The sequence below is a fragment of the Dipodomys ordii genome, unplaced genomic scaffold, assembly GCF_000151885.1.
Source record: "Dipodomys ordii isolate 6190 unplaced genomic scaffold, Dord_2.0 Scaffold24, whole genome shotgun sequence".
NCBI lineage: Eukaryota > Metazoa > Chordata > Mammalia > Rodentia > Heteromyidae > Dipodomys > Dipodomys ordii.
The window spans coordinates 8,447,132-8,466,448 of NW_012267240.1; the positions used below are offsets into that span (position 1 = coordinate 8,447,132).

The 19,317-nt window shown below is 36.2% G+C and overlaps 1 protein-coding gene across 1 annotated transcript; it reads left to right on the forward strand.

The window, feature by feature from the left end:
- Positions 1-319: 319 nt before the first annotated feature.
- Positions 320-16,497, forward strand: Enkur (enkurin, TRPC channel interacting protein). The gene is made up of 5 exons (XM_013014645.1): positions 320-481; positions 6,956-7,101; positions 8,697-8,920; positions 10,009-10,155; positions 16,047-16,497. Exons 1-5 carry the CDS (start codon positions 402-404, stop codon positions 16,218-16,220), a joined length of 771 nt encoding a protein of 256 aa, XP_012870099.1. The 5' UTR covers positions 320-401; the 3' UTR covers positions 16,221-16,497.
- Positions 16,498-19,317: the final 2,820 nt, after the last annotated feature.

The window sequence follows — 19,317 nt, forward strand, 5'->3', positions numbered from 1 at the left end:
CCAACCGCGCTGCTGCTTGTAGTCCAATTTTTTTTCCGTTCGTTCTTCCCAAATACACTGAAAAAAGCAAAATGGATTCGGGGATATTGTGTTCTTTTTGTTTTTCATAAAATCACAGAGGCAGAAGAAGATGTTAAAAAAAAAACAACAACAACAAAAACAAGAAGAAGAAACCTGGTTTGCTAGGCTGGCTTCCACTGCTCCGTTGCCTAGTAACTGTTTCCACAGCAACCACGCCATCAACAAGGCCAGGCAGTCCCGGAAGGAACTGACCCTGTATTTTCTTCGCTAGAGAGGGTTGATTAGAAAGGGAGGTCTTCTGCAAAGCAGTAAGAGGAAGGGGGAGATACTAGTATAGTAAGGAAAGCTGAGGGTAGTGGTGTTTCGTCCATTTGTTGACCATGGACCATCCAAGGTGCCCTTCTGAGAGCATTTATAACCTCATACCCAGTAAGGAGAAGGAGCCGCCCCCGCGTCCTAGGTATGTAAGCCAAATTGACCGCTTAAAACAAGAATGGGGAATTAATTGTTCCATTTCAGGATAAACTGAACAGACACATCAGAGAAGTTTAAAAACTGGTTTAAAATATACTTTTTTGTCTCAATAAACTAAACTTGGACAGCTTTTTACAGAAGAGATGAGCAACCCTAGGTGATTAGCATTTCTCGATTATTTTGTAATTTATTGTAACTATTTTGTAATGCATCTAGTGGTATGTAGTGTGGCATACAATGTAGGGTGAAACGTCGTGGTACTGTTGAAAAGAAAACCACTTTGCCATCCTTTTATCAAGTAGGATTCTTGATGTTTTTCTTTTGGGGAGCTCCATAGTGCATCTCTTTCTTTCTTTTGTCCGTCATGGGGCTTGAACTCTTGGCCTAAGCCTCTTCAAGGCTAGCACTCTACCACTTGAGCTACAGCGCCACTCCCATTTTTCTGGGGGGAGATAAGAGTTTCACGGACTTTCATGCCAGAGCTGACTTTGAACCGCAATCCTCAGATCTCAGCCTTCCAAGTAGCTAGGATTACAGGCGTGAGCCACCGACGCCCGGCTTCTGTGTCACATTTCTAACTTGCCATTCTGCAAGCATAGCACTCCTCTCTCCAAAAATTATTCTCAAACACAAATTCTCACTTGTTTCTAAGCACCAGCGTGTCTATTGCTTATTAGATAGTTTTTTAAGGGCTCTTTCAGATCCAATGGCTGAATGAAAAGGAGACTGGTTGTGACTGAGTTAAATTTTTCACCTACTTTTTATAAGACATCTAATATTCTCAAAATATTAGGTAACTACAAAGTAAGCTATCTTGTGTAGGTGATACTTAGAATTATTTATATATTATAGGGAGAACAAACAGTAACCACTGGATAAAATTGTCTTTCCTCCCAGGACTTCCAAAGTTTCCCTTTAACTTTTCTTTATGTAGATCAAGATTACTCTAAAAGACCACTGGGCTAAAGGCTCTACAACTAGTTGTTTTAGAGGTCTTCAATAAAATTTCACTTGCTTTCAGATATGTAAAAGAAATTTAGTGGAATAGACAATGCCTAAGGTTTCTTTCAAATCTATCAACCAGTTATTTTTGTTAATAATTAATTACATGGTGTAATAAAAACAAAAATGACAACTCTTTCCATTTTAAGTCTAAGTGACTATCTTGTTTTAATCAGAGCAATACTTACCATTATATTTCCATTAGCTTTTCAGTATCTACTAGATGTTGGAATGGGGAATGTAAATAACTATGGTACATTTGCACAGTTTGTGATTGTTCATATTCTTTACTGGTAAACTGTTTGGACTTGTGATCCAAAATTCCTGTATACAGGACAAACACTATATAAAATAAAATCCTCCTCTCCATGTTACACTTTTCAATTGAATGCTGAATTTAAAGTTAGGAGATTATTAAATGGGCATTTTATCATTGGTAAGTTAAAAAAGCTTTTTGTGTGCTTTTTTCAAAAATATAAGAATAATATTTATTCATTTGGCATGCACAAATACAGTTCCTACTGTGTGTATAATATTGACATGGTGTTTAAGTTCTTGGAGATGCAGAAGTAGTTGCATGAACTCTTTGTTTTTATTCTGAATAAAGTAGAAAAGAAAGTAGAAAAATGACTTAGGATGAGATGAGACAGAAAGGTTTACAGAGAACTTTTTTGGTCAGAGTGATATCAGTTTAACCTATCAACCACAATGGTTAGAGTTTTTGACAAGATATGTATGAAAACAGAGAGAGAGAGAGAGAGACTTAACCATTTCTCTCTCACCACTCTCTCATCACAATAATACAAAATTGTCCTGACTCAGTCTCTCAATAATAGGAAGACTTAATTATAAGTAAGAAATGTTTAATGTTTAAAGGTACAGGTACATTTTATATCACTGAGCTATAAATTCAATTTCAAAGAAGCTCCCCAGAGTTTTGCAACACTGGTAAGATTTTGACCACTGACAGCACTCTGATCTTCCATGCCCCAGAGTTTACAGTCTTCTTGTTGAACTGCAATGTAGACATTAAAATGTGGATTAGCCACAAAGAATTATATTATTAAAAACTCAATGGGGATTCGGTTATTTAATGAGAATTTTGTTGCCACCGAGCTCATCATTCTGTCGATGGTTGTCATTATTTAATATCTCCAATCATTTCTTTTTCCTTTGTTGTTTAAGACAGAATTGTAGATATCTCAAATAGTCCATGAAACCACAATCTCCTTTGTTTAATATTCGGATCAATACTTTCATCTAAATTGCCTAAGATTTCATTTGATACATGCAAGGATTCTTGCATGTGTTGCAAGAATCTTAGGTTCCAAGGTTATCTCTCCTATCCTCTCATTATATTGCTGATTCCTTTTGTTAATTTCAACTCATCATTAATTTATGGAGATAGCTTTGAATTATGAATCATGTCTACACTCTATTAATCATTCTTTTCAACTTTGTGTCATTTGTAAATCTAATTTGCATTTATATCTCCATCTGTCATTGAACAAGGCAAGTACTTTGCACTTCAGTGGGCTACTAGACACCTCTCTCAAGGCTGACAGTACTTTCTGTGTCTTTAATTATCCACATAAACCTATTAATCATCTCATATTTCTCTGCCTCATCTGCAAGGATTTAATAAGAGGCTTTGCTAGCATCAAGATAAAAATGATTTTTGCCTAAAATATCTTCTCACTTTGTGAGTCTAATAATCTTATTTTTAAAATTGATATTCATCTGTCATGATCTGAAACTTCATATAGGCCTTACAGTCATTTCTAGTCCATAAACTTAATTAGGCCCCTTTCTATAACTCTGTAGACACTGACATCAGGCCTACCACTTTTGGAAAATGCCATAAGCTCTATTGGTTTGTTTTAAATGTCTCTCTGTTTTTCATTGTGATTAGTTATAGCATGCAGTACAGAATTTTACTTGGGTGTATTCTTCATGTTCTTTCTAGACAACTTTCCATTTATTTACTGTCTAAACTATTATTTCTGTAAACTGAAGTTTTTACGACGTTTCCTTGTGTTAAGTCTGGACTCTGTTGAGCAATCTATGTCTTAACTGTCATAAATTCTTAGATGACCTAGTCATTTTTATCCTGAGGTTCTTGCCTTTTTTTAATTTGCTGACTACTTATAGGCAAGAATTCAATCACAGAAAGCAGAAACTTCTTCAAAAACTTCTATTCAGAGAAAATCAAAAATAGTGCCAAATCTGTGTTTTATATTAAAATTATCACTACTGATATACATGGTCTCAGAGACAGGGTTTTATGACTAGTGTTTGAAAGTATGATTCTTCATTTCTTGTGTTACTCTTCTCATGAGTATCATATACACACACACATACACACACACACACACTTTCACACACTTTGACTTAGACCACACAGTTTATACAGAAGACTCAAAAGCATGGTTGCAGTTGCACAGTTGACCATATGTAATAAACTAATAGAATGACTTGAGTCATGTGGAAGAATTGAAGGTAGGGAAAATTATGCATTGGAAGGAATCTTTCAAAAAGGTGATTTTCACTGTCACATATACGGATGAAGGGAAAGCAATCACTGTGTTTCTTGGCAATGAATACTGCATTTGGCTTAATAATATTTGTTTATTTGAGCAAAGGACCCTCTCTTTAATTTTGATAGACAATCTAACATGTAGTAAGAGGGATTACTACACCAATTTGTCACATATATTTTAAAATGTTCAGAGAAGAAAATATGCCAGGAAAATTTGTAGGTAAGTGAACATTTTTTTAGGTTATTCAACTACAGAACAAGGTTTTATATCTTAAGCAAAAAATAGAGGATATTGCGATATGCAAGGTTGTTTTTGGAAGCCAGGTAGTGTGTCAGTCTGTCTGTGTGGATATTATATTAATCATTTAGACCATGACTCCAATTTTCAGAGAGCCTGTGTTTTCTTGAGTATAAGTAAAATAAAGGATTAAATAGTTTTATTTTTTAGTGTTGATCAAGATGAATATCCATTAATAATTATAAGTAAATATTATTAATATTACTGATTTCAACATACTAACATTTACAATGTGCCAAAAATCTTAGCCACTTACGAGGCTGAGATCTGGGAACTCCAAATATATGAAAATGAAGCAACCATAATTAAATCTACCTTCTAACTTAAAGAAGATATAAAAAATAAGTATAGAAGGTATTAAGACTGAATGAAAATGAAACACTGGAGATCAAAATTTGTGGAATGTAGCTAAAGCCATGATTAGAGGGAATAGCAAAACTTTAAGCACCATATTTGAAAAGTATAAAGGTTTATAATTAAGTATCTGTGATTTAACTTTAAGAATTTTTTAAAAGGGAAGCCAAAATAAACCCCAAATAAGGCGAACCACTAATAAATATCACCAATAAAGATCTTTGATCTTGTTTCTGATCATTTGGGTAACTACCTAAAAGTGGCATTGCTGGGTCATAGGGAAGCTCTCTATATGTAGTCTTTTCAGGAACCTCCATACTGCTTTCCAAAGTGGTTGAACAAGTTTACACTCCCATCAACAATGCCGTAAGGTTCCCTTCTGTCCACATCCCCTCCAGCATCTGTTGTTATTGGAGTTCTTGATTATAGCCATTCTAACTTGGGTGAGGTGAAATCTCAATGTTGTTTTGATTGGCATTTCTTTTATGGCTAGGGAGGTTGAGCATGTCTTCATGTTCTATTGGCCATCCTTATTTCCTCTTCAGAGAAGTCTCTCTTTAAGTCTTTGGCCCACCTGTTGATGGGGTGCTTGTTTCTTTGAGAATTTGTTTTTGGAGAATTTAATTTTTTGAGTTCTAAGTATATTTTAGATATGAGGCCCTTGTCTGTTGTATAGCTAGTCAAGATCTTCTCCCAATCCGTGGGCTTTCTATTAATCTTATTAGCTATGTCCTTTGCCATGCAGAAGCTCTGCAGTTTCATGCAATCCCATTTGTCCAATCTTTCTTTGATTTGTTGTGTTTCTGGGTCTTTATTAATAAAATTTTGGTGTGTGCCAAGAAGCCCTAGAGTTTCTCCTATTCCTTCCTGTAATGTTTTCAAGGTGTCTGCTTTGACTTTGAGGTCTTAAAGCTACCAGCACAACTATGTTTATTGCAGCATTATTCATCATAGCTAAGATATGGAACCAACCCAGATGCCCCTCAGTAGATGAATGGATCAAGAAAATGTGTTTTCTCTACAATGGAATTCTATGCCTCCATCAAAAAATAATGACACTGCCCCATTTGTTAGGAAATGGAAAGACTTGGAAAAAATTATAGTAAGTGAAGTAAGCCAGACCCAAAGAAACATAGGTTCCATGGTTTTCCTTATCTGCAATAACTAGTATATGTCTAGGACAAGCAGAAGAGGTCAAAAACTATGTACATATGACCATATAAGATTATATAAGATGGGGAGGGGGGAGGCTGGGAAGGGATGTGAAGGGTAAACAAAGGAGGAGGCTGCAATGCTTGGTAAGAAATGTACGCATTATCCTGCCCATGTAATTGTAACTCCTCTGTACAGTATGTTCACAAATAAAATTAAATTAAATTAAAAAAAGATTATATAAGATGATGCTAAGAGAAATGAACCCCAAGATAGGGACATGATATTTTATCTTTCTTTCTGTTCTTGTTAATGTATTTATAATGTACTATGTGATTTTTTTTTGTTCTTTGTATGTTCTTCCCCCATGGTATAAACCCTGTTGTCACTGTATTTTATTCCAGTGTCCTGTAGCTTGTATAAATTTTTCTAATTTGGGGAGGGGAAGAGAAATAACAAAATGCTGAAATAAGGATACAGGATGACCCATTGTAACAATGAGATGTACAAGACACTATGTTGAAAACTAACTTTACAAATTGGGGCGGGGGTGGGGTGGGAGGGAAGAGTTAGGGAGGTGGGGGAGGAAAGGGATGGTAGGAGAAAATCAAAGGAGAGGGTAACAATGCTCTACAGGACATGTACTCATTACCTTGCTCATGTAACTGTAACCTCTCTGTACAGTATGTTTACAATAAAAATACATATTAAAAAATAAAGATCTTTGAAATGGAAAATATGTGATCATTAGAGAAAATCAATGCAATTCTGTTTTTTAAATAAAATCAATAAACTTTTAACTAGCAAGATGGGGGAGACATGGATGGAAAAGGGAAGAAGACACAAATGACTAATATCAGGGCTGGGAGAGATCACATCACAATCCATGCTCCTGGAGAGAATGAAAAGCATAATGCCCACCTTTGCTCTGGCGCCTCCTTGTTGCCCAGAACATCCATCTAGATTTATAAACCTGGGGCTCATATCATTATGCTTTATGGCCATTCATTCTTCTTGTATGAATATATGTGTGTACATATATATTCATGTATGACTTTTAAACTTTATTTTTTACTAGAAATGTAAAGGTTACAATTTTTTAAATTTAATTTCAGGTACAAATCAGTTTTTAAGGAAATCATACAAGATGACATGAATAAATTTAAAGCTACAATGAAAACTATGGGACCAGCCAGACTTCAAGTGCCTTCTCCAAAGAATTTCCTAAGGAAACATTCAACTGACAAACCTCTACCACCTAGTAGGTTTATTCCTCCTCCTCTTCCTCCTCCTCCTCCTCCTCCTCGTCGTCGTCGTTGTCCTCCTCTTCCTCCTCCTCCTGCTCTGCCTCTCTCTCTCTCTCTCTCTCTCTCTCTCTCTCTCTCTCTCTCTGCCTCCTCTCCTCCTCTGCTTCTTCCTTTTCCTCCTCCTCCTCCTTTTAATGCCAGTCCTGGAGCTTGAACTCAGAACCTAGGTGCTGTCCCAGAGTTTTTTTTTTTTTTTTGATCAAGCTAGTTCTCCACCACTTGAGCCACAGCTCCACTTCCCACATTTTAGGGGATAGTTTATTAGAGACAAAAGTGTCACAGGACAGGTTTTCCTGTCCTGGCTGGCTTCAAACCATGATCCTTAGATCTCAGCCTCCTAAGTAACTAGTACTCAGCTGCTCTTTCTGCCTACTGTGGAAAGAATTAGTAGATGATTTAATTAGAATTTGTCATTATCAATGAATATTAAATATTCACAGGTGATATCTTTACCTTATAGGAAATGAAATTGGCATGACTAGAAGATAATACAAGTACAGAAGACAGTAAAAAGGAGAGGAAAGTTATAACCCCTCCTTCTAGACATTTTGTTCCAGTATTGGGTCTTGAACTTGACTTCATGCTCAACCTTGGCTTTTCTGCCCAAGGCTGGCACTCTACCACATCTCCTTTCTGGCTGTATGCTGGTTAGTTGGAGATAAGAGTCTTTTCAATTTGTTTAACTGGGTTTGCATCAGGATTCTCAGATCTTAGCTTCCTGAGTAGCTAGGATTATAGGCATAAGCCATTTCCATGGATTCTTTAAGTATGATTGAAGTATAATTTGTTTGTTTGGTGGCTTTATAGGAATTTTCCCCTGAAGAAGAAATTATTGGTAACATTAATAGTACTATAAATAGTAAAAGTAAAACACTAAAAAATGTTTTAGTGTTCTTATATAAACTTAACCAGGAAAGCTAAACATTTATTGTTGTACTTTTCTGTAAGAAACAATTTCCATAATATCCAGTAAAGCCGGGTGCCAGTGGCTCACGCCTGTAATCCTAGCTACTCAGGAGGCTAAGATCTGAGGATCGAGGTCCAAAGCCAGCCCGGGCAGGAAATTCCTTGTGAGACTCTTATCTCCAATAAACCACCAGAAAACGGGAAATGGCGCTGTGGCTCAAGTGGTAGAGCGCTAGCCTTGAGCTGAATAGCTGAGTGACAGTGCCCAGGCCCAGAGTTCAACCAACAAAAAAACCATAATATCCAGTAAAAAATCTCCTGAACTAACACATAATTTATGATGTTTAGCCCTCTTAGAGTTTTTTTATTGTTTTCAGCAAATTAATGTATTACATGATACTTAAATGTTTATTTCATTTGGATTGCTTTTTTCTTTTTAAGCTACTATTCTGAGATATGATTATAAAAAGCTGAACATATATAATGAATACATCTCAATAAATATAGAATTGGCATAATTTTTTTGCCTTAAAGTATTTACATATATTACTAATACAACACAAATACCGATGGTAAATATCTGGATATTGCCAGTAGTACTGAACAGTAATGTTTGTTACTGAAAAAATGTTATATTTAACAGAAAAGAAGTTTAGTTGGACTGAATCAAGAAAGCCTGCTGTGCCCTTGAGAACTGATCACCCAGTCATGGGAATACAGAGCGAAAAAAACTTTATAAACACAAATGCAGCTGATGTCATCGTGGGTGTGGCTAAAAAGCCTAAGCCAATTTATGTTGACCGAAGAACTGGAGACAGGCATGACCTGGAAACTTCAGGTTTACTTCCAAAGTACATCAATAAAAAGGTAGCTTACATTAACAAGTGACCTGAAATTTGAGTAGTTTAGATATGATGTTCTCAGTAACTGTTTGTATAATCATCAATATGCTCTCACTGGACAAAAGATCTAGAATGCCCACTCTGTTTCTCTGCATTCTATATTTGGTCCAAGTCTTGTATACAATGACAGAGAACTTGTAAAGAACAATAGTGTAGAGTTCAGGAAATGGACATAATCATAGTTTTCCTCAGTTTCAATTATTATTAGTTTAATAACAACCATTCTCCAAAATATACTAATTTTTGATGAGATGAAAATGGCACCAGATACCCAGGATTAACAAAACCCCAAAACATTGCTTGTCATTAGGCCAGATAGAAGAGAAATACAGCAAGTCATTCACCAGTTCTTAGGACTTTCAGAAGTGGTTCTTGCATTCACACGAGCAAATCAGGTCACCTCGCTGCATCCTTCTTCAAGAGGAGCAGGAAAGCATTGTCCCTCCAAGTACCCAGAAGGAGAACAACCAGAGTATTTGTGAATAATTTCTATGAATACCAGAAACAATCTCAGGATCCCAGAACCATTTTCCCTTCAGATTGACATGCTTGGTATCATTTAAGGATATCTATCTATCTATCTATCTATCTATCTATCTATCTATCTATCTATCTATCTATCTATCTATCATAGATAGATAGATATCCATGTCCTTGAATACATTTATCTTCTTTTGTCTAACAAGACTAGGAGGAATCAGAGATATTCGGAAGATTTCAAGGTAAAAGCTGAATCACATAATATATGGAAAAGAAAAGCTAAGTCTTAGGAGTATAGTAAGGGCCTGGAGTATAGTAAGGGTCTGGTCATGAGCCAAGCACAGGCACTGGAGATATTCTCAAGAAGAAAACAGATGACCACTGTAATGATTCAGTTTTAAAAAAACAAAATCAACTCCTCTTCACTAGGAGTGAGAGAATTACTAACTTTTGTTAATTTTCGCTGTTTTGAACAAAGTCTAAAAGTCTGTAAAAATTTTCAGCAATCATTAATTGCTAGGTACATATATGTAAGAGTATAATCAGGATATTTTTTCTGGAATATCCTTTCAGGATTATGGCATTATACCGGAATACATAAGTAAACGAAATGAGGAAGTAAAGAAAGCCCAAGAAGAGTATGATAATTATATCCAGGAGAACCTTAGGAAGGCAGCTATGAAAAGACTATCAGATGAAGAAAGGGAGGCTGTTATTCAGGTAAGCATTCAGTGACTTGTACTTGTATGTAACTGGAACATCTGTGTAAATTGGAAATATCTTTCCAATTTGCTATCACCTCTGAAAGCCATGTAGACTCAGAAACCAGCAATCTCTTTGGGCTGTAGTAAAAAACCACATTCAGCAAAGCTGGCACTTTGGGACAAGCAGAAAAACTGAAAAGTAGGAATTTATCAAAGAATATTTTATTTCCAACTTGATGACTTTCTGTTGTAAAGAAATCTACATTTCCGGGATTGCATAAAGTTGCAGAGCTTCTGCATGGCAAAGGACATAGCTAGCAAAATCAATAGAAAGCCCACGGATTGGGAGAAGATCTTCACTAGCCACACAACAGACAAGGGTCTCATATCTAAAATATACTTGGAACTCAAAAAATTAAATCCCCCAACAACAAATCCTCAAAGAAACAACTGCCCAATAAATAAGTGGGCAAAAGACTTAAAGAGAAACTTCTCTGAAGAAGAAAGAAGGATGGCCAATAGACACATGAAGAAATGCTCAACCTCCTAGCCATAAAAGAAATGCAAATCAAAACAACATTGAGATACCACCTCACCCCAGTTAGAATGGCAAAAATCAAGAACTCTAACAACAACAGATGCTGGAGGGGATGTGGACAGAAGGGAACCTTACTTCATTGTTGGTGGGAATGTAAACTTGTTCAACCACTTTGGAAAGCAGTATGGAGGTTCCTCAAATGACTCCACATAGAGCTCCCCTATGACCCAGCAATCCCACTTTTGGGCATTTACCCAAATGTTTACAAACAAGACCACACTAAAGCTACCAGCACAACTATGTTTATTGCAGCCTTATTTACCATAGCTAAGATATGGAACCAACCCAGATGCCCCTCAGCAGATGAATGGATCAAGAAAATGTGGTATATATACACAATGGAATTCTATGCCTCCATCAGAAAGAATGACATTGTCCCATTTGTTAGGAAATGGAAAAACTTGGAAAAAATTATATTAAGTGAAGTAAGCCAGGCCCAAAGAAACATAGGTCCCATGGTTTCCCTTATTTGCAATATCTAGTATATGTGTGAGTCAAGCGGAAAAGGTCAGATAATGTGATGTTAAGAGAATGAACCCTTAGATATGTATTTTAATGTTTTTTTTCTTTCATGCATGTGTTTCTAAAGCATTTATAAGATTACTTCCTTGTTGCTTTGTATGTCCCTCCCCCACAGTATAACCCCTGCTTTCACTATATTTGATGTCAGTATAACTTGTGGAGGAGATGGGGAAAAACAAGTCGTTTAAGGATACAGGTGGACCTGTTGCAACAATGAGAAGTACAAGTTGTCATGTCCAAAAGGAGCTTTACAATGTCGGTGTGGGGGGGGGGGGGGGGAAGGATTGGGATTGGGATTGGGATAGGGAGGGGGGAAGCTGGGAAGGGATGTGAAGGGTAAACAAAGGAGGAGGCTGCAATGCTTGGTAAGAAATGTATGCATTATACTGCCCATGTAATTGTAACCCCTCTGTGCAGTATGTTCACAAATAAAATTAAATTTAATTTAAAAAAAGAAATCTACATTTCCCTATAATAAGCTAAGAAATTATTTTTATTAATATGTTTTTATTGTGAAAATACTGTAAAGAGGGGTTACAAATACATGAGCAAGGTAATGAGTACATTTCTTATCAAGCATTGTTGCCTCCTCCTTTACTTTCCCCTTACCATCCCTGCCCTCCCATCTCCATGACTACACTGCCCCCCAATATATTAATTTTTATTTTCATGTACCTGAGTTTATTTTAAAAAATAGTACTCATAAATTAGATATTTTTCACTAGATGGAGCTCTAGAATAATTGAAGCCAACTCAAAGCTATTTGCTTTCCTATAATACAACTATCTGAATTAATAAATGACCGGGTGTTTGCTTTTTGTGTTTTGTTTATTTTAAATAAAAAGAGATGCAATGACATATTTGCATTGGATTTTTAATGTGAAATTTTTTATCTTGTGCATTTGACATGTAGAGTGACGAGAGCCAGGTTGTTCTACCATCATTTATAGAAGGTTTTCCCCAAGTACCTGCTTGTACTTTGCCACAGTCATGTGTCTCCCGTAGAGGTAAAATAGGTCTATATTTTGTTTTTTGCTTTGTTTTGTTTTGAAACTTTTTACAACACCATTTGTAGTGACCTCATGGAAATAGGAAAAGTTCATTTTACCTTATAGCTGTTGAAAATACATTTAAACTATGGCAAATGCTTAACATTTTATCCAAGTCTCACGAAAGCCACCAGTATTTATTAGATACCTGTTTTGCATGCAATATGCCAGATCTTGAAATTACTTAAAAGAGAAAATTTGTGCTGTAGAAATGGGAGTTGTAATTTAATCATTGAAAGACATATAGATATGAAGGAGTGTGTGTGTGTGTGCGTGTGTGTGTGTGTGTGCGTGTGTGTGTGTGTGTGTGCGTGTGCGTGCACATGCGCACCCATGCCTACACGTGTGGATGAGTCACAAGTTTTGTAAGATCCTAGGGCAATGGTCACCACTGAGGGATAGATATCTTTAGTTGAGTCTCCAAGTACAGAGTGCGAGGGTGTCCCCTGCAGCAGGAGTGACTTTAGGCAGTGACCCTCTCTTCCTTGACAGTAACATGCTTGTACCTAGCCCAGTACCCAGCATAGACACAGAGGTTCTGTGTGCTAGATTGTTCATAGAACTTCACAGGTAAACAGTGCTAGGAATGAGAAAGGAAGGCAGGAAGAATGGCAGGCATTTAAAGTGGGAATTAGCATATCAATAATGACCTTTGGTGCATTATTTCCTTCTAGCTTGGTTTCTCTTATTTTCGAAAAGTACATACCTTTGCAAAAGCCAGAATTCATACTTAAGTGATGCTGTAAAACAGCAAAATAGGAAGACCTTCTCTCAAAAGGAGCAGTCTCATTCATCCTTCCTGTATCTTTAAGGCAAAGTGGGTAAACAGCCTTCAGATTCCTCCTCTGGCTACTCCAGCAGGATTTGATGAAAGAATGATAAATCCTGTATTGAATGCTTTGCTAGTCAGGGAGTATAGCTGCCTGGGTCACAGAGCCCTATAACCAACAAGCTTTGAGCCTCTTTCCCCCCAGGTTAAAAGTTACAATATGTCAACATGCCCTCAGTAATTCAAATCCTCCTCATCTGTCATGTTGCATTATCCTTAGAAGAGGTCACCTGGTCTAATGAGTCTGAATATCTCATTTTATAGGTGAGGGTATAAAGCACAGGTATACTGAGTGGGCTCATCTGCACATCCAGCCATTCATCCATTTGCTGAACAGCCGCTATTTTCCAGGCATTGTACCCACCTGGAGAATAATGCAATGTACAAAACAAATGCAGTCTTCTTTGTCAGTGAACTGTGAGTGTGCTTTACACTTGCCCTTGGTCACTACCTTGTCAAGTCAGGGAATAAGGACTAAAATTCACATTTATCAATTTGAAGCTAGTGTTTTCCCCCACTACCTCATACCTGTAGTCAAAAAGAGAAAGGAAGGGAAGGTGTGTGTATATCAGGGCTCCAGCTGGAAATAGATGGAGCATTCAACTAGGGTTGTGAAGAGAATTTCTGAAGGAAGTATTTACCAAAGTGAAATACGGATAAGGGATTCAATAAAGAACCCTGAATCGCTCCAATGACTAAGGACAAGGGAGAGATCCAACACCACCTTGACTGTGGAGGGCAAGGACAAGAAATAAGTGTTATCTGAACCTAATGGGAGCTGGAGCCTTAAAGAGATGCCACCTGTCTGGCATCCTAAGTACAGATAACTGCAGCAAGAAGTAGTATCCAATTAGTATTGAGAGGACGAAGGCTGGATGTGCCAGCCTTGCCATCCTCCCACCAGGACCTTTGGCTGAATTTAGTTTGAGGCCAGGAGCACACAACCCAGGGGAATAGCCCTCAGTCTCAACTTTCCAACCCTGGGCAATAAGCAAGGCAAGAAAAGTTCGGCGATAACATGGACCAAAAGGTAGCATGAAACTGAAGGCACTTGTCATGAGATGCTTTCTTCTCTTTATATTTTTTCATCTCAAACCTGAAAATATTACTTCACCATTAGAATACAAGACAGAAGAAAAAAGAGGAAATAAAAATAAGGGCAAATCACTATTGCTACAATGGATCAAAGATTTTTTTTAAGATAACATCATCAGGAAAATGTCTTACAAACAGCATGGAGGCTACTTCAATATCACATGAAATATTAGTTATGTTTAGCTTCCATCCTAAACTGTTGACTTTGATCCAAACATTATTGTACACCATTTTGTAAAAAGAAATCGAAAGGAAAAAGTCCAGCTGCTGTGACCACAAGCAATATGGAAATATGAAAAACCTTTGATATTTGAAAGTGTCTAAATATACACATTTCCTCTCTGCAGTAGCCACCGCGGTGGAGCTCTGTGGAAACATACTTCACATTTCATAATGAAAGACTATAGAGAAATAGAATTCTTTTGAGGGCTCATTCATGGAATACATCTCATATGCTATGAAAAGCTATAGTGATCTCCTGGCTCCATCTTTTAAAAAATTCAACCTGGAGGTTTTATCCTTCTATCTTTTCCCCTATCCAGATCTTTGATTCAATTGTACTTAACAAGAGGTCAATTCTATACAGTGCATCTTGTCCTATAATCACTTTTTCATGGAAGGAAATCATTAGAATTTTTTGTCCCCAAGAAGTTTCTACAGTCCTGATTGTGTACTAGGAGGTCATATTGTTGAGGCATTATTGCATAAAATACTTATAATCCTCCTTTATACCTGAAGTTGTGACCATGGTGACCATGGTGTTCAAGGGCCATGTTTCTCCAGCGTTATTTTAAATTGTACTTCCTCTTGATTTCGTGTAAATAAAATGACTCGTGGACTCACAGTGAATACCAAAAAGTGTTCATTCATAAAATGTCATTGTATGAATTCAATTAGCACTTTACGACTATTCTGTCAGTGAAACACTGTGATTAAAAATATCTGACTAGATGGAATTAACCTTTATAGCTCCTGAGAGATCCTTAATTTTGAGTTTGTTGATTGCTGAGACTATAAACCATTAACTACATTATTGAATTAACATGCATTACATGTTATGGCACTGCAGTCGTTTCTAGTATGCATTAATGGGAAATGTAGATCCCTTGACAGTATGGAGGACAATTCGTTCTTTCTAATATAGCAAAAGGATATATAAAAGATTTTCTGTTGTATCCCAAGCCCAGAGTTCAAGCCCCACAATTGACAGATAGATAGATAGATATAAGATTTTCTGTTGTAAATATGAATTTGGGAACTTTACAATCCCATTGTATCAAAGATAGGAAAAAAAAATCTCTCAATGTAAGCCAGAATGAAACTTTGTAGTGTGATTTCTTTGTTGGAGAATGAGAATAAAGAAGAAAATTCTAAAGAAAACAGTAAAACTTTTATAGAAAATAAAAATAGTTTTCTGATCAATATTTCTTTTTATTTGGAAGTATCAATTCTGAAGTTGTTGGATTCTACCAAAGCATTTACTATAAGCTCAGCTCTAGAACATTCCTAACTCTGCATATGTGTATTAGATAATAAAAACAAGTACAGTGACCTTAAGAACAGAGCAAATAAACTCCCTGTGGGACCAGGCAGACAACTGAGGACAGGATTTAGCCTCTGCACAGTCTTTTCTGTTACTGTGGCCAAGTCTTTGATAAACATATATATCACCTTAAAAGCTATTTTCTACAGTAGTCTGTACCTACTTACGTAATTGGTTCCAGCATCATTTCTCTACCATTTAGTTGGGGTTTTATCATTTATTTGCTTTGTGTAATTTACATTATTTTTTTTATTTCCTTGACCATTTGCAGGGGCTGAAAAAGAATTGGGAAGAGGTACATAAAGAGTTCCAGTCCCTGTCAGTGTTCATTGATTCCATACCAAAAAAGACTCGGAAGCAGAAGCTGGAGGAAGAGATGAGACAGCTGGAACATGACATCAGTGTCCTGGAGAAGCACAAAATCATATACATCGCCAACAAGTAGCCGCCGGAGAAGCACAAAATCATATACATCGCCAACAAGTAGCCGCCAGCCCTGCATGTAGAGCAATGCAATGTAGGAAAAGGCATGGATTATAAAAAAGCAAAACTTTTAAGTTTTTCAAAGAGAAAAATACCAGAAAAGGAATAAAAATAGTCCTAATTAAATGCCTAGGCGATGTTTAAAGAATAGTTGAATCCTTTAGGAGCTACTTAAGGACAATAAAAAATTGAGAGACAATGTAGGTGATCCACATGCACCTGATATAAAATAAATACTTCCAGAGAAATACCCTAATATGTAATTCTCAATTTTGTTACACTTAAAAATAAAACATATTGTTCACCTAACAGGAATAATTGATTGATTTACTTATTGAATAGAAAATTTGCTTTATTATGTGTTTACTGTATGTTTTTGCTTTGCTTGTGTTTCCCACCTATAAAGAAAACACTAAAAAAAAGAAAGCACTGAAGATCTACAACTATATATTTTAAACAATTATCAATATGTACCACTATTTATATGTACTTGTTTTCTATGACCATTAATATCTGGGATCCCAGAAATAAAGTCAGCACTCAGGATTCAAGTTTCTACACCACTGTCTGAAACAAAAAGCACAACTTTAGTTATTGAGCTATTCTGCTCATCTGCTAAGATTATCCTAGATGAATACTAATTATTGTAAGTAAGGGAAACCACGGGATCAATGTTTCTTTAGGTCTGGCTTACTTCACTTAATATGATTTTTCCAAGACTTTCCATTTCCTTACACCTGGGGCAGTGTCATTCTTTCTGATGGAAGCATAGAATTCCATTATATGTATTGCATTATATATATATATATATATATATATATATATATGTACGCCACATTTTCTTGATCCATTCATCTACTGAGGGGCACCTGGGTTGGTTCCATCTTAGCTATAGTGAATAATGCTGTGATGAACATAGTTGTGCTGGTAGCTTTAGTATGGCCTTGTTCGTGATCATTTGGATAAAGGCTAAGCAAAATGAACTCCAAGACATGGACACAAGAGGTTTTTTGTTGTTGTTGTTTTAAATGTACTATGTGATTTTTTTTGTTTCTTTTGTATGTTTCCCTCCACCATGGTATGTACCCTGTTATTGTATATACGTTTATTTGAATTAGAGAAGGGAAGGGGAACAACAGAATGGTGAGACAAAGAACAAGGGGGGAACCAATGAAACAGTGATATACACAAGACAATATATTGGAAATGGTGTGTACAACTTGGGTGGGGGGGATTGAAGGGGAGGGAACATAGGAGAAAAATGAGGGAAGGGGTAACAAGTTTGACAAGAAATTTACTTATTACCTTACTTATGTAACTGTAACCCCTCTATATATCACCTTGACAATAAAAACGCTTTAAAAATTGTAAATACCCTAACCTGAAAACAGAAACAGATGCTTTCTGGCTTCCCTGAAGTGTTTCCTACATAATTTCTGAACTCCAAAAATGGAAAAAATACATTCTCAGGTAGCCTATAGCATTTGTAGTTATTCCCAACCACAAATGGTGTCAGTACTTATAACACTAAATATGATGACACACTTGTATCTAAAGGAAGAAAAATTAAGAAGAAAATTTACAGAACACATGGAGAGTGGTAAGAATAGCCTCCTTCTCTAAAAAGCAGACTTACTGTTTTTTAAATCTTTTATACTCTCTTTTATCCAGAATTCACTATCTAGATTTTACTAAATTTTCTTTCTGATCCTATTTAGCTATTTTGTGAATGTTTCAGTTACTTTTTTATAAGATTGCATAATTAACCAATAGATTTATGTCAGAAGAGCCATCTTCAACTTGAAAAACAAACCTATTTGTACCCAAGAAAAGATTTTTGATGAAATTTTAAATGAGAGAAATTCAGTCAAAAATTTCAGTCAAACCTGTGAAACATTTCAGAGGACTATTAACAATTTCTACTATCTGAAATAATTTTGAATATATAGACAACATAGGAAAATGACAAGCTTTTTCAAACATTTGTATAAACACAGATTTGAGAGCCTCACTGTAAAGCTCACTTTAGTAAATGGAAAATGTTTATATATAATTATTTTTGAAAAACTACTTGAAATTCTTTTGCAACTCTTTATGAACATTCTTCTTTATTCTTTATTAACCTACGGCAGAAATAAAAAACAGCATCTGATAAATACAAAGGATGATAAATATTTGTCCAGAATGGTCGGTTGCTATTTAGGGTTCGCTAACAGCTGTGATAGTAAACCCCAAATGTGTTATTAAATAACCATAATAGAAAGTCAGTTCTTGTTCACATAACAGTTCTGTGCTGTCAACAAGCCAACAGGAACAGGAACTCTTTCTACACTGTCTCTCAGGGACCCACACAAATGAGTAGATTCTGTCTAACCAAGAGTTGGGAAGAATACACTAAGCCCTAGAAATAGCACATATCATTATCCAAGTAAGCAACTTTTGTAGTTCCTTCAACAAATTAACTTCAAATTGTAGTTGCCCAATAGAAATTTCTCATTTCTGTACAAGTGGGGGCACTCTGTTTCATAAAGTCACCGGGGATTCAGTTCCCTTTCATCTAATGGCTCTTCTTGGTACAGCCATGTCCTCTCTGCCAGTGTTTAGGGTAAGATACGCAGGTTACTTTTGAAGTGATTGCTATACATACTTGTTTTTAAGTAATTCAAAAATCAGAAGCAATATAAAAATTAATTATTTCAGCCTTATGGTTGTTACTCTTTGGAGTTGTAAGTAGGAGTAGCCTTAAATGTTAAAATGATAACTTGGTGGTTCTAACAGATGGAATTTTCTCTCACATTCTGTAAATGTTCACTAAAAAAAAAATCCAGACTTTTCTCTTTGACTCATAAGTGTTGGACTAGATGGACTTTGTTGCCTTTGTTTTATACAGTCTTCTTAGGGAAACTTCTGATCCATTGCTCCTGGTAGGACCTGCTTATTAAGAAATCCCAACCTTGTCAGAGTTCGAGCCCCATGACCGACAAAAAAAGAAAGAAAGAAATCCCAACCTTGAGTATCTTCACTGAAGTCTCTTACAATCCATATACACATTCCTGGGG

Bases quoted from the DNA above. Each gene is read 5' to 3' on its own strand.
- Enkur (XM_013014645.1), top strand. From the start codon at position 402: ATGGACCATCCAAGGTGCCCTTCTGAGAGCATTTATAACCTCATACCC. The intron at 7,102-8,696 runs GTAGGTTTATTC...TATATTTAACAG, and splicing joins TGACAAACCTCTACCACCTA to AAAAGAAGTTTAGTTGGACT. The intron at 8,921-10,008 runs GTAGCTTACATT...ATATCCTTTCAG, and splicing joins CAAAGTACATCAATAAAAAG to GATTATGGCATTATACCGGA.